The following is a 16501-nucleotide window of genomic DNA, read 5'->3' on the forward strand; positions in this document are numbered from 1 at the left end:
CCAAATTACATGACAAAAAAATTGATTACATTTAAAGCACACAAATCACAGTGATCTCAAATATCACATGCAGTATATATTAGTATTATCAGTAAATTGTTATAGGCCCTCGTGTGCCCTTTTTTTTTTCTATAGTCAATTTGTACAAAACAAGTGTAAGCACTCGTGTATGTGTAGAATTTAAGCGTGTCTATAGCTTATTCACAGATTTGAGTGTGTACTTTTAAAAAAAAACCCTTCAATTCTAAAAAGAATAGAGCGACAGAAAAACAAGCCCACGCGTGCACAAACAACTCTCCAGACGAAACAGGAATCATCGGATCCAGCAGTAAAACTCACAAGTCGTAACCTTTGCATCTTTAGACCAGCGTGGACTTGACACTTCAAAAATGAGATCCTCTGTCTGCATCCATGGAGCCTGCCACATGTTGAAGGCACAACTCTCCCGGAGCATGTTGCTGTTGGTATCCTTCAAATGTATAAGCATCATAACCCTACTCAATCCAACATATCTTTTGCAAGCACCAAATATATACATGAAAGGATCAAAGCTTCCAAACTGCTGACAAATCAAAGTTTCTTTGGTAGATTGTATGCTTTCTTGAGGAACTTTGTAGCCGCCTCATCATTTCGGTAGCACAAAACTCGCAAAATTGTGTTCGGGTTGCTTGGGCTCCAGTGGGCGGGTACTGGAGGCATTGGGAACCCAGATTTGGCTGTAGATCCACAAGATTCAGAGATTGCTTGCTTGAACCGCTCAATAAGCGTTCCTGTGTCTGTTCGTAGGAGTGGCAGAATGTTCTTCACCTCTGAGGACGCCTTGTCGACTAATTCCTCTGGCAGGCCACGGCCATTGGCTATATACAAGCTCCGGAGGGCTCTGAAATCATTCTCAATCATCTGAGAGTCCTGAAGGGTGAAAGCACGGGTAGGTCCACCAGCCAGAAGCACCAACAGGAATCCATCGAAGGAACCTTTCATCAATGATGTTATAACACGGTTCCGCACACCATTATGCAGTATGCCAGATACCATCCTAAGGATAGGATCAAGCTCTCTCAACAAAGGCTCCACCCTGTTTGATGCAGTATCACCAGCATACAGTGAATCCAAAAGGACATGGCTCAAATCATTGTATATCACCTTGTATGCAAATGTCTCACAGAGCTGTCGGATGCCTTCTTGGCAGGCTGACTGAGAGAGCTTAAAGTGGATATTCAGCTCATCTGTGCTACGGTCAATTGATTCAACATTTCGGAAGTATGTTTTAATCTTCTTCTCCAAGCTCTCCAACTCAGTTTGGACATGATAGAGTGTATTAATTCGAACGCAGAGTTCAGGGATAACTGACGCACCATTTGTGGTTGATCCAACTTGTGATCCACGCTTCATAAGTACCTGTGGCTTCTCCTTTTTCATGAATAATTTGGATCCAACATCACATCTTGTTAAATGAGGTAGTTGGGGAATAAGAGTACTCTGGGTTCCTGTGAATCAACACAACGAGAATTCACCATTGGTATATTGTACGTGAAAAAATGTGTTCTCCTTAATACGTACCACAGCCAGCTTTTGATTTAGAGACATAATACTGAATATTTCTGTCCAGTCCGGTTGCTAGATCAGAATGAAGAGTGGAGTGCATAGTTAAGGGAAACTGAAAAAACGCCTGTAATGTGTCATCAATTATCTGCATCATCTTCATCGAGGAAGGAGCAAAGTTCTCTCCATTAGCCTTTGGATTCCAAGTCTGCACAGTAGTTCACCAACTTAGTGGAATGTTCTATTTTGAAGTAAGACTACAAAACCATTGCACAAAATACTGTGATAGAGTGCTTGGGATTTAACTGATATCAGCTTTCTGACAGATTTGAGAATGGGTGAAAATCTAATTGCTTTTCGGATATTAGTGCCTCAATCTAAAAATGAAGATACCAAAACTTCTGGGTGAAATAAATCACATGGTTGGATTTTGTTATCAGTCATGGTGATAATTGATACACCAAATCAGCATGATGAAACATGCAATATTTACCATGGAAAATGCATTTTATATCTTTCATCAACGGAAAATGTAGTAGCCATTATGGCTGATGATGAAGCAGTGTGGAAGGCTACCATATAGTATTCAATAATGGATAACACTATAAAAGGATTAAAAAGTACTAAATTATAGTAATCGTTACTGCTGCACTTAAAAGGTTGGGCATGTGTAAAGTTCACCTCATGCTGCAAATTTTTGTCAATCCATCCTTTTAGTCTGTCCACGCGTTCTTTTACCCATGCTTTCACCAGGTTTGCCATTACATTTTCAGCTTCATATGGTAGCATTTCTCTGATAAGTAATTTGCCATCATCATCAATATTCACAGAATCTTCGACAGCAATATTAACCAGATCCTTCTCTAACTTGTCAGCTGCCTTAAGCACTTGAGCTGCATCTGGTGTCAGATCTGTTAGCCCAGCTATAAATTGCTTTATCTCATTCCCAAAACAAGAATGAAGGGTTGCAACTGCAACACTTGTAGCAAGTGGGTGCCATTTCTTGAGTACTGGACTGTAAACAGTTTTTTCCTTGGTAGCAAGGTCACCAATTGCCTTTGCAAGGATTGACAAAACTGGCACAGGGTGCCTTGATGACCGCTTTGAATCAGCCTCTTCCATTTTCTGAACAAATAAGTACAAACAAAAGACAAGAATAACTCTTATAAGCATTTGTACAAGCGGCAAACAGTCAGTATTAAGATCTTGTGTTTCATAGAACTTTAAAAGAACCACAACTAAGCATGTGCATTAAAAAAATCAGGCAATTATTTAACAGTGTTTCATGTGCAAGTTTCTGGCATGTTGACGCAAGTTACATTCATTGTGTGTGAGGGAAAATAGCGACAATAACTGAATAAAAGCAAAACTGCAGTAACTTTGCACCATTCCTCCTTAATGGAAACCACCAATCTTGACAGATTCCTAACTGGAACTTACTTGAGCAAAAGCAGTACGGAGTGAGGACCTTATATAGGTTTCTATCTTGCTGTGTACTACTACGTCAGTCTCTTGCTTCCTTTTCCGGTGGTATTCATGAGATATATCTTCGGCAAGAATCTTTGCAGTTGAGACACCTATTGAGACAATACCTTGCATTGAATCAATATTACTAGCACTGAATGTTTCATGGTAAGCAAGCAATCTTTTCTCTGTCCAACCCATTATTGAGTTTATAGTGGAGATTAAAACATCACAGTAATCTGGATCTTTTGTAGTTTTTGCATCTTTTACAACTTCAGTCAATTGAATTCCTGCACCAGACAGCAACTCGATATCTGCTTGGCCTGACATGACAAAATGGTTAAACAGTGCCCACGCAAAGCAGAGATTGTGAAACATTTGATTAATTCCGAGAATAGGCCAAGTCTTCGTCAACATCTCCACCACTTCATCAATCTCATCAACCACAGCACCATCCTCACTATCAAAGCAAGCTTCTATCAGCATTTGGTAGATATGGAGATTCAAAGGAAAGCCATCGGCCCAGTGGCATTCATCAAAAGTTTCAATAAGGGATCTGCCAGCAAGCGCCCTGGCAGCACTGCACAGCTCCACCAAGAGTTTGGAGTTCTTCTCAGTTTCAACTGGTTTATCATAAGCTCCATGTATTACTTGGCGCAGTCGTAGTGCAGAAATGTCTGATTTTTTTAAGGGAACAAGTGGGTGGAACAGTAAACCAGCCTCTAGAAGCTTCAGGTACCTCAGCTGCCAGGCCTCGTACTCATGCGGATCAAGGAAATCTGATGCTTTAAACTGCTGCAGGAACTCCAAGGGCAAAACCAAAGATTCTGCATGTTTACCAAGCTGTTTCATGGATTAAAAAAAGGATCAAATTAAACTTAAAGTGGAAATTTTCATTTATAAATAATATAGATGGTTGTCAAAAGTTTTGTATGAACAAGGCAGTGCTATGGCTACCAATAGCTGTACACATTAATACTGATATAAATGTAATAAAAAAAACTCGACCCTAAAGGAGGGACGTTCCAAAGCCGTTTCGCTAAGGTCGAGAAAAGGCCCAGCCAGCTCATACCCGCATGAGGATCCGTAGCCCGAAGGCTGGTTCTAACTCACATATTTTGGGGAGTACACAGCAAGAGGCCTTTTTTTTGTGAGAGCGAGGGTTCGAGCCCTGGCCGGTGGCCTTACATCAGAGGACGACACCGCCGCGCTATGAGCACGTTCTCGATACAAATGTAATTCACTCCCCTATATAGAATATTTGTGGCATACCAATTTCAGAACAGACAAAAACATACCTAAAAATTTCCTATCATTTAAAAAGTAAAGAAGCATTTCACATTTGGCAGGTAGACATTGATCTGAAGTTCACAACAGAACAAAAACACAAGTTACAGAAGAAATGTATAAGAACCATCAGGAACAAAGCTCGGTGCCTAAATTTAAAGCCGTCACCACAGGTTTTGCACATATCAAGTAAAACATCATCGCCCAATTTTAGGTATTAGAGTATTGCCTTAGGATCCTACAAAAGCACTACGGACAAAAGGATGCATGCCAAAAGAAGGTAAAAAAACATAAGAATGTTCATATTGATTGCATTAGAGAAAATGCACCAGAACAGACAGACACAATAATTGAAGTGATTTACCTTATATACATGACTGAGACCCCATATAAATATGAAAACTCATCAGTACTTCATTCCACACATAACTGGCGCATAGAAAAACCCATACTAAAGCAATATAGAACATTATAATTGTATAAAGTAAACATTAAAGTACAGAGTGCAATCTAGTACCAAACAATTAGTACAAAGGACACACATACTAATCTACTAAGCAAGCAGCAATCATGGCAACATCAGTACACACTAATCCATGCAACCGCACTGTAAAAAAAACCCGCATGATATCAGCATAGAACAAACATACTTAGAAAAAATCGCTCCCTCCCGTGATAAAATATGAATGTTCGCAACATGTCAACTGCAACATCAACCATAAACTAATCTGTAAACCAAGAAAACTGAAGTCCCATCCCCACTGGTTAGTCAAAGTCTGGAACTAACACGAACACAAACTGAGATCCAGTACAGTGCAACCCCACCGACACTGCAATGGCCACCGAAACAAGCAACCTAAAGAAAAAGGTAAAATAAACGATGCTACATTTCAACAAACAGGTGACGGATATGCCCACCTGGCCGGCGGCGATGCGCAGCAGCGCGCGGCGGATCCTCGCGTCGGCCTGCTCCGTCACCCCGAGCTGCACCCGCACCAGCTCCGCCACCGTCGCCGGCCGCCGCGCCCCGCGCCGCTTGGAGGACGACGACGCCGAGGACCTCCTCAGCCCGAGCGCCTTCTTCACCTTGCTGCTGCTCGCCGCCGCCGTCGACGCCAGCGAGCGGTGGATGGAGGACGACAATGAGGGGGCGGGTGCGGCGGCGGAGGCGGCGGAGGCTGCGGACTGCGTGATGTAGGTGAGGGGCTTGGCGCCGGTGGCGCGGGAGGCGGCGACGAGGACCTCGTAGGCGGTGGCGCGGAGTTCCGCGGCGGAGAGGGGCACCCCGAGGTCGGGAAACGGGGAAGGGAGCGGCGGCGTGCGCGACGAGGCGGCGGTGGTGGCGGCGGAGGCGGAGGCGTCGGCGCCGGCGGCGAGGTCACTGCTAGAGCGGGACGAGGAGGTGGAGTCGCGGAAGAAGCGCGCCATGATGGCGGCGGTTTTTTTTTTTCTCCTTTTTCGGTGGGAATTTTTCTCTTTTTTGGTTTCGTTTTTTGATCTCCGTTTGATCGGTTTTTTGTGTGGGTTTTGATCGGTTTGTGGTTTTGGGATCTTGGAAGAGGGAGCGAGGAGTTTTTGCGTTGCTGTCGTTTTTGCTGTCTGCACTGCACTTATTAGTTGTACACCAAACAAATTGTCTTCAATTTTTTTATTAGATATTCAGAGGGGGCAAATCTTCATTTTTTTTAGATGGCTTGGCTTACAATGACACTGTACCTGTCACTTGACCAAGCACCTAATCCTCAGCCTTGGAAACAAATTTAATATTTCTCAAAAAGGAGAGAACAAAATGTAGCATGAGAGCAAACTCCAAGCAGTACGAATTTCGAGAAATTGGTTTGAGGACTTAGTCACACAAGTCACATCATAAAATTTGTCCAACTATATTTTTTTATATTTATATTTATTTTTTAAAATATTTATAAAAATAAATTACCGTTTTAAAAGTTTTGCAAAAATATACTCCTCCCACCCTCTATTAGGGCGATTTTAGAAAATTGCCCTAATAAAGGGCGAGAAGGACCTAAATGTAAAATTTTCTGCAACACATAACACGTAGTATTTGTATAATTTGTAAAATTCTCATATGATGTCGGATGAAGTTAAAGTTTATACGAAAGTTGTAGAGCTCGACGATATTTACAACTTTGTAGTTGAAAACTTTTCCATTAAAATAATTTATGGGTCCTAATATTTATATTTATATTTGTATTTAGCCCTCTCCCATGTGTTTTCACTAATATGAAAACTAATATTGATTATTTGGTACTCTAAATAGTTTTAAATTAATGAGTGGCCAAGTACAAAATTATAGATCTCGTCGAGCTCTATAACTTTGATATAGGGCTTGACTCCATCTGAGGTCGTTTAAAATGTAGATCTGAGAATTTGTAAAAATAAATCTAAGACATTTTAAAGAATATTTGGACCCATAAATTATTTTAATGCAAAAGTTATCAACTTCAAAGTTGTCGTCGAACTGTACAATTTTCATGTAAACTTTAACTTCATCCGATATCATATGAAAATTTTACAAATAGTACAAACGCTGCGTGTTATGTGTTGCAAAAAAAATTTACATTTAGAGCGCGAGAAAGAACTAAATGCAAATATTTTTGAACCTCGTGCTGCCGCGTCACATAAATCGCCCTCTATTAGGGCGATTTTTAAAAAATCACCCTAATAGAGGGCGGGAGGAGTGTAATTCTGCAAAACTTTCAAACAGTAATTTATTTTTTAAATCTTTTTTAAAAAATAAAAATATAAAAAAATTCACCAATTCATTTAATTGTTACGAACATAATCGGATTGTAAATCAGATGACTAATTTAAGAGAAAATTTTATTTGAAGCATAGATGATAAGAATATTTTCCCTACTTATTTAATGGATTAGTACTATAAAAAGCATGCACGTTGACATAATAGGTTAGTACAAATCCATACCAACCAAGCCTTAAACTCTAGTTTAGATTTCTCTCCCACTGCAACTGGACCATCGCTGCTTAGTACTAAACCGAGAGCGCTCTTGGTGTATGGCCACCCTCACCTTCTTCCACCACCTCTCCCCCTAGTACTGTCTCTCTTTCTCCTGGTGAGCGGCTACTAGCAGCGAAGTGCCTCTGTTGTGCTCCCCATCTTCGTTGTCTCCACGCACTCCAACTCCCTGATCGAGCCCCCATGCATCCACTGTCTCTTTTGTTGAGCGTGGTTGCCTCGTCGAGCTCTGGTCATCGTAGATGTGCATGCTCCCATGGCAATACGAGGGACATCTGGTGAATAGCACCAAGGTAGAAACTGGTGGGACCTAGCTTAGTCGGCATGAAGGAATGAGGATGGCTGGTTGTGGATAGGCACCAGCAGGCGACGGAGGATGTCAACGATCCAGTGCTAAGATGACACTCTAGAGCTCGCTCAACATCGGGATCTCTACTGAGAGCCGGCCAGGTCGAGCTCGCCTAGCACCGAGCGCCGTCGCCTCCACACATCACCGCCACAGTCATCGTGGTGACGGTGGCCCCAGCTGGTGGCACGGCGATGGGTGGGTCAACAAGGGCAATATCGATCTTGAGGTCATTTTTGTTTCCCCCATTCTACTTACCTCAGTGCTGTTTGAAAACTTTGTAAACAGAAACTTTATATACACAGAATATATGGTGTAACACTTTATACGTTTTTTCGTAAAAAAGAACACTCTATACGTAGAGATATTCAAATAAAAAAAAAGACAAAACACTTCATTTGGGCCACGAGGTTCATCTTGCCTGTTGCATTGTGGGCTGCTACTCGGATTCTGAAAAGTCTACTGGGAGAGCCCAATATTCTTTTTCCCAATTTCGGCTTATCACATTTTCCCATTATGGATATCCCGGACGCGGACGCGGACGCGGACGTTTGTGTGTGTGTGTGTACGCTCGGCCTATGACTTTGTTTTTATGATACGTAAAATCTAATTCGAGAGCTCTCTCGTTTTAGCGCTATCGCGCGACGCTAGCAGAGCCATCCGATCTCCAACCACGCGCACACGCAATTCCTGCTAGAGAGAGTCACAAAGAAAAAGGCTACAGTTTTCTCTCCCATGTCATTTTTCTCTTCAAATAAAGTTTTCTCTCAAATTATTTATCCGATCTACAATCCGATTACACATTTGTGTTTGTTACAATTAAATCTTCACAACAAGATCTTACATGATTATATTACGATGAAAAATTATTTATATTTGTAAATTACTTTTATTATATACGTAAGTATCTTTTATATATATATATATATATATATATATATATATATATATATAAATAAGTTACTTCTAGATTTCACTAAATTACTTCTTATACATATAAAAGTAAATTCGATAAAGTCTGAAAGTAATTTACATATATTATAAAAGTAACTTAAGACAAAACGTAAGTAACTTTGTCACGATATTAGAAGTAAATTCGTTGTAGGAATAAAAATATGACTTTATCTAGAAATCAAATATTATCACCACAGATCAACACACGTAAGTTTAACAATTTTTAAAAGTAACTTCAATGTTTATTGGAAGTAACTTTTGCATGGTTCAAGTTGAAAGGATATACTAGATGGAGTATAAACTAGCTACCACTGGCTGTGTAGTCACGTCCAATGAAAAAATGTATTAATTAAAGTTACTTTCTTTTTGTTATAAGTTACTTCTATAGTATACTCTCTTCGTTTTTTAATAAATGACACCGTTGACTTTTTCTTACATGTTTGACCATTCGTCTTATTCAAAAATTTTATGCAAATGTGTATGATATAAATCACACTTAAAGTACTATGAGTGATAAAACAACCCATAACAAAATAAATTATAATTACGTAAATTTTTTGAATAAGACGAATGGTCAAACATGGGAGAAAAAGTCAACGGCGTCATCTATTAAAAAACGGAGGTAGTATGTAAATTACTTTTATGCTTTATTGAATTACTTTTATATGTCTAAGAAGTAATTTAGTGAAATCTAAAAGTAATTTAGATATATTATAAAAGTAATTTATTATTTTTCATCAAAATATAATCATGTGAGATGTTGTTATAAAGATTTAATTGTTACGAACACAACGGTGTAATCGGATCGTAGATCGGATGAGTAGTTTAAGAAAAAATTGTATTTGAAGTATAGGTGGATAGTGCCTCTTATAGATGGAGTGATAGGTGGTTTAGACAAACTAGCTACCACTTGCTGTGTAGTCACATCCTTTATCATAACATTACTTTTTGGACGTGACTACACAGCTAGTGGTCTAAACCAGCTACCACTCCATCTAAGAGAGATATTATTCCCTTATACTTTAAATGCAATTTTCTCTTAAACTACTTATCCGATCTACGATCCGATTGCACCGTTGTGTTCGTAACAATTAATTCTTTATAACAAGATCTTACATGATTATATTTTGATGAAAAATTATAAATTACTTTTATCATATATCTAAATTACTTTTAGATTTCACTAAATTACTTCTTAGACATATAAAAGTAAATTCAATAAAGCTTAAAAGTAATTTACATATATTATGGAAGTAACTTGTAATAAAAAAGAAAGTAACTTTAATGAATGCCTTTTTTTCATTGGACGTGAAGTCATATTTTTATCCCTACAACGAATTTACTTCTAATGTCGTGACAAAGTTACTTCCGTTTAGACTTTATTGAATTTACTTTTATATGTCTAAGAAGTAATTTAGTTAAATCTAAAAGTAACTTATATACATGATAAAAGTAACTTACATATATAATAAAAGTAATTTATAAATATAAATATTTTTTTATCATAACATAATCATGTAAGATCTTATTATGAAGATTTAATTGTAACGAACACAATGGTGTAATTGGATTGTAGATCGGATAAATAATTTGAGAGAAAACTTTGAAGAGGAAAAATACATGCATCTCTATTAAAAAAATGCATGCATGTAGTACGAGTACGACGTAGTAGACTCCACATCTTCTCCATATTTAGGCGTCGCTGGTTAAGACAAAAACGAGAGGTCTCTCCAAATAGATTTTACGTTACATTTTCCGTTACAGCGCACATATATTTTTCTAGTTCATTTAATTTAAATATTTCATCTATGCCAAAAATTGTACAAAAACTTTCGTATAATGTGCTAAAAGATAAATTTTTTTTTTTTGAGTTTTAATAATTAGTACTACTTGATTAATCATATGCTACTCAAGTTTCTTGTTTTGCGTAAGATTATAAGCCACCGTAAGCTCCTATAAAAAATCGTATAGAATCAACACCTGATTGTATGGGTGAGTACGCATTTCTTGTGTTTAAGGTTCACATTAAAATTGAAAATTTAATTTAAATTGGAACTATGTAATGAAAAAGTTGAAAGTTTGTATGTGTAGAAAAGTTTTGATGTGATAAAAATGTTAGAAGTTTAAAGAAAAAGTTAGGAAGTAAACTAGGCCTCATGTTTGTTTTGTGCTTATAAAAGAATGGGTATCTATAAACATTGTAATGCATCTTTAATCTACTATTATCATCTTATATGGACACACCTTCTTACTTTTGAAACAAAAACATTGAGGATGCCCTCATATGTGAGTGAGCTGTGACCCCAAATTAAACCACGTCAAGATCGACATTTATTACAGTACAAAAATCACCAAGTTTTACATGCCATCCATAGTACGATCATACAAATTAATCAGTGACGTAACACCTGGCCTAACCTGACTGGCAACCAACAAATCGCCACGCGTACACTGCTACGACCCTTCCGGATAACACACACTAGCTACCAGCAAGCAACAACCTCAACACGCACCGACACGATTGCTACCGTGGAATGGATGCGGCGGCGGTGGTGGAGGAGGAGACGACGTCGACGGCGGAAGAAGCCGCAGCCGCCTCCGGAATCCTGAAATGCTCCAGCGCCGACCGCCCGTCGAGCCCCTTGCCGTTGAAGTACGCCAGGAAATCCCTCGGCGTCGTGCTCCTGTACACCGCCGCCGCCCGCCGCGCGCCGCCTTCGCCGGAATCCACGATCGGGCCGTACGACCTCGGCCTCGTCAACGACGCCGAGTACTCGAGCCGGAAGAAGCACGCCACCGCCACGCGGGCCCGCGCCGCGCTGGCGGCGGTGGGCAGCACCCGGTGCTCCATGCTCCGGAGCCGGCCGTTCGACACCAGCTGGAGGAGGTCGCCGACGTTCACCACCAGCGCGCCGGCCACCGGGGGCACGTCCACCCACCGCTCCTCCGGGGGCCGCGGGAGCACCGCCTGGAGCCCGCCGGACTCGTCCTGCAGCAGCACGGTGAGGAAGCTCGGGTCGGAGTGCCGCGTCGTGCCCATCGTCTTCTCCGGCTCCGGGCACGGCGGGTAGTACTGCGCCACCATGCTCATGCCGTCCATGCACCCGGCGTGCTCGGCGAGGTACCCGGGGGGAAGGCCCAGCGCCTCCGAGAGCAGCTCGGTCACCCGCTCGCCGAGCCGCCACACCGCCGCGGCGAACTCCTCCGCGACGCCCCTGAGCGGCGGCGGGATCTCCTCCGGCGAGGGCGCGTCGGGCACCATCTCCACGTACAGCGTGTCGCGCCACTGCGCCGCCGGCGACTGGAACAGGTCGAAGTTGCAGAAGAACCGGACCTTGCTGCCGAGGTCCCTGGTGTAGTAGGGCGCCTTCGCCTCCGCGGGCTGCTCGTTGAACCGCCGCGCCGCCGCGAGCATCGCGTCCATGAGCTCCCCGGCGACGCCGTGGTTCACCACCTGGAAAAGCCCGGCCGACTCGGCGGCGGACCTCACCTGGGAGACGACGTGGCCACGGTCGACGTCGGCCTTGGCGAGGTCGATGAGAGGGATGGCCGCGGCGGCCTCCGACGGCGCGGCGACGGGGAGTGGGTCGGGGTGGTGGCGGAAGAAGTAGGGGACGGTGGTGACGCCGGCGTCGACGAGGCCCTTGACGCCGGCCTTGGTGTCGTCGAAGGCGTGGAGGTCGCGGAGGCGGTCGGTGCCGGAGAAGGTGGCCATATGGGCGAGTCCGCGAGTGTGGTGTTGTGCGGTGAATGAACGTTTGAGTGCTGCCGCCGTGCTGGTGGCCGTGAGCAAGCGATACCGGTCGAACACTTATATAAACCTCAACAACCAACGTGGATTGTGGCGCAAAACGGTAATCCCTCTTTTTCGTATTGTAAATCGCTTTTGATACATTGATATTGTTTTTCCATGTAACTAGCATGGTGGCCCGCGGATTGCGCGGCTAGCATTATTATATTTTCTCTCATATAATAGCATATGTGTTTTCTTATTATATTATTCAAATATATTAAAATGACAACATAATTTTAAATTTTGCAATAACTTTACAAAACTACTAATGTGTAATTTTCATATTATATTTTATATACATGTTAGTTATTAATTATTTTTAATATCAAATTTTAGTTATTTGTAAATTATATACTCCCTCCGTTTCGAAATGTTTGACGCCGTTGACTTTTTAGTACATGTTTGACCGTTCGTCTTATTCAAAAAATTTTGACACTTAATAATTCTTTTCCTATCATTTGATTCATTGTTAAATATATTTTCATGTAGGCATATAATTTTACATATTTCATAAAAGTTTTTGAATAAGACGAACAGTCAAACATGTGCTAAAAAGTCAACGGTGTCAAATATTTCGAAACGGAGGGAGTATATTCCTATATGGACTCTAGACTCGTCTTTTCATATTTCTTTTTTTTAATTTCAAATTTTCTGTAAATTGTATTTGTAAATTAATAATATTCCTATATTATTTATTTTTATTTCTGAATTTTTATTATTTCTAATTGTATTTCTATATGGACTCTAAACTCATCTTTCAATATTCTTTAATTTTTAATTTTGAATTTCAGTTACTTCTAAACTGTATTCCTATACTTGTATTCCTATATTCACCTTAAACTCTTCTTCCCATGCTTTTCTTAATTTCGAATTTTAGTTATTTGTAAATTGTATTTTTATATGGACTCTAAACTCTACTTTTAATTTTATTATGTTTATTCTAAATTTTAGTTAGTTTTAAATTCCTATATAGACTCTATACTCTATTTCTAATATTCCTTATTTTTTATTTCCGAATTTCTATTTTTTTTCTTAATTGTATTTCTATATGGACTCTATACTCTACTTCTAATATTCTTTATTTTTGATTCCGAGTTTCTATTATTTTCTAATTGTATTTCTATATGAACTCCATACTCTACTTGTAATATTCCTTATTTTTAATTCCGAATTTCAGTTATTTCCTAATTGTATTTCTATATAGACTCTAGTCTCCTCTTCTAATATTTCTTATTTTTTAATTTCGAATTTCATTTATTTCCTAATTGTATTTCTGTATGGACTCTAGTCTCCTCGATCTTCTAATATTCCTTATTTTTTTATTCCGAATTTCAGCTATTTCTAAATTGTATTTCTATATGGACTCTGTCTTTTCTTTTTCTCCGATTAATGTGAGAATTTCTAGGCCATGAGAGCGAACGTGGAGTCTCCTTTTTCTATTCTTTTAATAATATGCTTCTTTTGGTTTAACTTAGTTTGTAGAAAAATTTAACAAACCTCTACAAAACCAAGTTTATTTACATATAACATTTAATATATTCTAACAATAAGTTTATTTTATATTGAAAATGTTATTATATGCTTCTATACAAACTATTCAAACTTTAAAAGTTTGATTTGAAAAAAAAGCGCTTATAATATGAAACATACTAGAAAATCCGCGCGCTAGTTGGCACGCCAACTAATTTACACCTTGGTTTTTCCTTGTATAATATTTTATTTACATAAAAATCATACACTTATTTCTGGATGTTATTATTATTATTTTGCGAAAAGGTTTAAGGATGGATTGATGTACGGTACTCCATAGTAATATACTCCCTCCGTTTCATTTTTTTTAACTTTTTCCATAGTAAAACTTTTTTTTAGTTTGATCAAATTTATAAAAAACTTTATCAATATCTACCAAATCTAATTAATTTCATTAAATATAACATTTGAATATATTTTGATAGTAATTGCTATACGTTTTTTATTAACTTGGTCAAACTTATAAAAGTTTGACTAAGAAAAAAAAATTCATAATGACATATAATATGATATGAAACAGAGAGGGCATTGTCATATAATATAATATAATATGATATGAAAACAGAGGGGGCGAGTGTGGTGTTGTGCCGTGCTGGTGGCCGAGAGCAAATGTGATACCGGTCAAACACTTATATAACCCTCGACAACCAATGTGGCGCAAAACGGTACTCCCTCTTTTTCCTATTGTAAATCGCTTTTGATACTTTGATATTTTTTTTCATAAGTAATATGCTTCTTTAGGTTTAACTTAGTTTGTAGAAAAATTTAACAAAACTCTACAAAACCAAATTTGTTTTATTACATATAACATTTAATATATTCTAACAATAACTTTATTTTATATTGAAAATGATATTATATGCTTCTATACAAACTTGTTAAACTTTAAAAGTTTGATTTGAAAAAAAAATAAAAGCGCTTATAATATGAAAGATATATGAAACATACGTAGTATTTTTTCCGCTGCTTATTTATTGCTTTTTCATTTATTTAATTATATCACGCAACGTTTCAAAGTTTTAGATGGATTTTTTTATACTAAGTCACAATCGTGGTTTCAAAAATATACTTTATTTAGAACCTTTTAACGTGTTGATAATAATTTGTTACTCCTACATTTTGATCAATCATGCTGGCTCGACATAACGACATATATAAGGGAGGGACAAGGGCTAGCTGTCGCGAGGGGCCAGAACAAGGACCTCTCCTGTAGGTGGTCGGTCGTGGGAGGCCATGAACAATGACCTCTTTGTAGGTGCTACACACTGAGGTATGACAATGGGGAGGTGACCGCGTGGTGCACTGCTCTAGAAGCGTCAGCGTCAATGTGCGAATGTGTCGGTTCATGGTGATGTAGGTGATTGTGACACTAGCAATGTGGTAGCGGTAGCTTTAGCAGGAACTGTCGCCGTAGTTCCAAAGTTTTTTATTCAAACATCTAACTTTTCCATCACATTAAAACTTTTCTATACACAAACTTCCAACTTTTTCGTCACATCGTTCCAATTTCAAACAAACTTCCAATTTTATCGTGACTAAACATAGCTTGTGTCAAGAGACACCGGATGTTAGCATGTCTTTTTGTCTTTTGAATTTCTTTTTCAAGCTATTTTTGATGTTTTCTTTGTGTGTAGGTTTAATTAGTGCTTCTAATCTCCACGGAGTTTCGCCGAAAGCCTATTATTGTATCATTCGCTAGCTTCTTGTCCATCTACGAATATAAGTATTCCTGAATTAGTTCTACACACCACTTAAAAAAATCTTAATAGGAGTCGGCTTAGGTGCCAGTTCATTTAAAACCGGTACCTATTGGCCGTTTCCCACCCCTATGGGATAAAAAATTGAAAACTGACACTTTAAGAACATATAGGTGTTAGTTATAAATAAAAACCAGTAACTATACCTTTAGTTTCGGTTTTTTTTTAAAAAGACACCTATATAAATATTATAGGTGCCGGTCCTTTAAAAAACCAACACCTATAATTAAAGAATAAAAAAATGGGCGACCGAGCCGGCCGGCTTTATCTAGTCGTGCCCTTCTTCATCCTCAATTGATTCTTCTCCTCCCCGCCGCTAGGCACTCTTTCTTTCTCCTATTAGCTACCACTGCCGCTACCCCGACTTCCTCCTCCCTCTTCCTCCTTGCCGCCGGGCGCTCCTTCTCCTCCTTAGCCCTCGGCGACGCCCCGACAGATGCCGTCGTGCGCTCTAGGCCGGGTCCACATCGCCTCGTGCGTGCCAGCCACGCTGCCCCACATCTCGCGCGCGACGTACATGTTCACGAGCACGACGTACTTGCCAGCATTCCCGGGCTGCAGCCGGAAGGAGCGCCGGGCAACGAGGAGATGGAGGCGTCCCGTGTTCTGTTCCATTGCCAGATTTGATTTGATTTGGATTTTTTTGGTTGATTTTTTGTATGGTGAATCTTTCTCTTAGTCATTTTGATTTAGTGAATTTCTGATGGATTTAGTGATGTGAATCCGCTTTGCAATGCATGCTCTGCTCATATCGGTTTGACTCGAGCCGAGCCGGCATTTTTTTTCCTCGTTAAACCCTATAGGTGCTGGTTGTAGCCAATATCTGGCACCAT

At 39.7% G+C, this 16501-nt stretch overlaps 2 protein-coding genes across 2 annotated transcripts; both read right to left on the reverse strand.

Moving 5' to 3' along the window:
- Window positions 1-51: 51 nt before the first annotated feature.
- Window positions 52-5781, reverse strand: LOC4345474 (protein unc-13 homolog). The gene is made up of 5 exons (XM_015794668.3): window positions 5212-5781; window positions 2983-3849; window positions 2224-2667; window positions 1561-1750; window positions 52-1487 (listed from the first exon to the last, which is right to left on the reverse strand). Exons 1-5 carry the CDS (start codon window positions 5719-5721, stop codon window positions 571-573), a joined length of 2928 nt encoding a protein of 975 aa, XP_015650154.1. The 5' UTR covers window positions 5722-5781; the 3' UTR covers window positions 52-570.
- A 5115-nt stretch (window positions 5782-10896) lies between these two features.
- Window positions 10897-12469, reverse strand: LOC4345475 (DIBOA-glucoside dioxygenase BX6). Its single transcript, XM_015793894.3, has one exon. The coding sequence runs from the start codon at window positions 12301-12303 to the stop codon at window positions 11113-11115; it is 1191 nt and encodes a 396-aa protein (XP_015649380.1). The 5' UTR covers window positions 12304-12469; the 3' UTR covers window positions 10897-11112.
- Window positions 12470-16501: the final 4032 nt, after the last annotated feature.

This window comes from Oryza sativa, chromosome 8 (genome assembly GCF_034140825.1).
Source record: "Oryza sativa Japonica Group chromosome 8, ASM3414082v1".
NCBI classification, from domain to species: domain Eukaryota; kingdom Viridiplantae; phylum Streptophyta; class Magnoliopsida; order Poales; family Poaceae; genus Oryza; species Oryza sativa.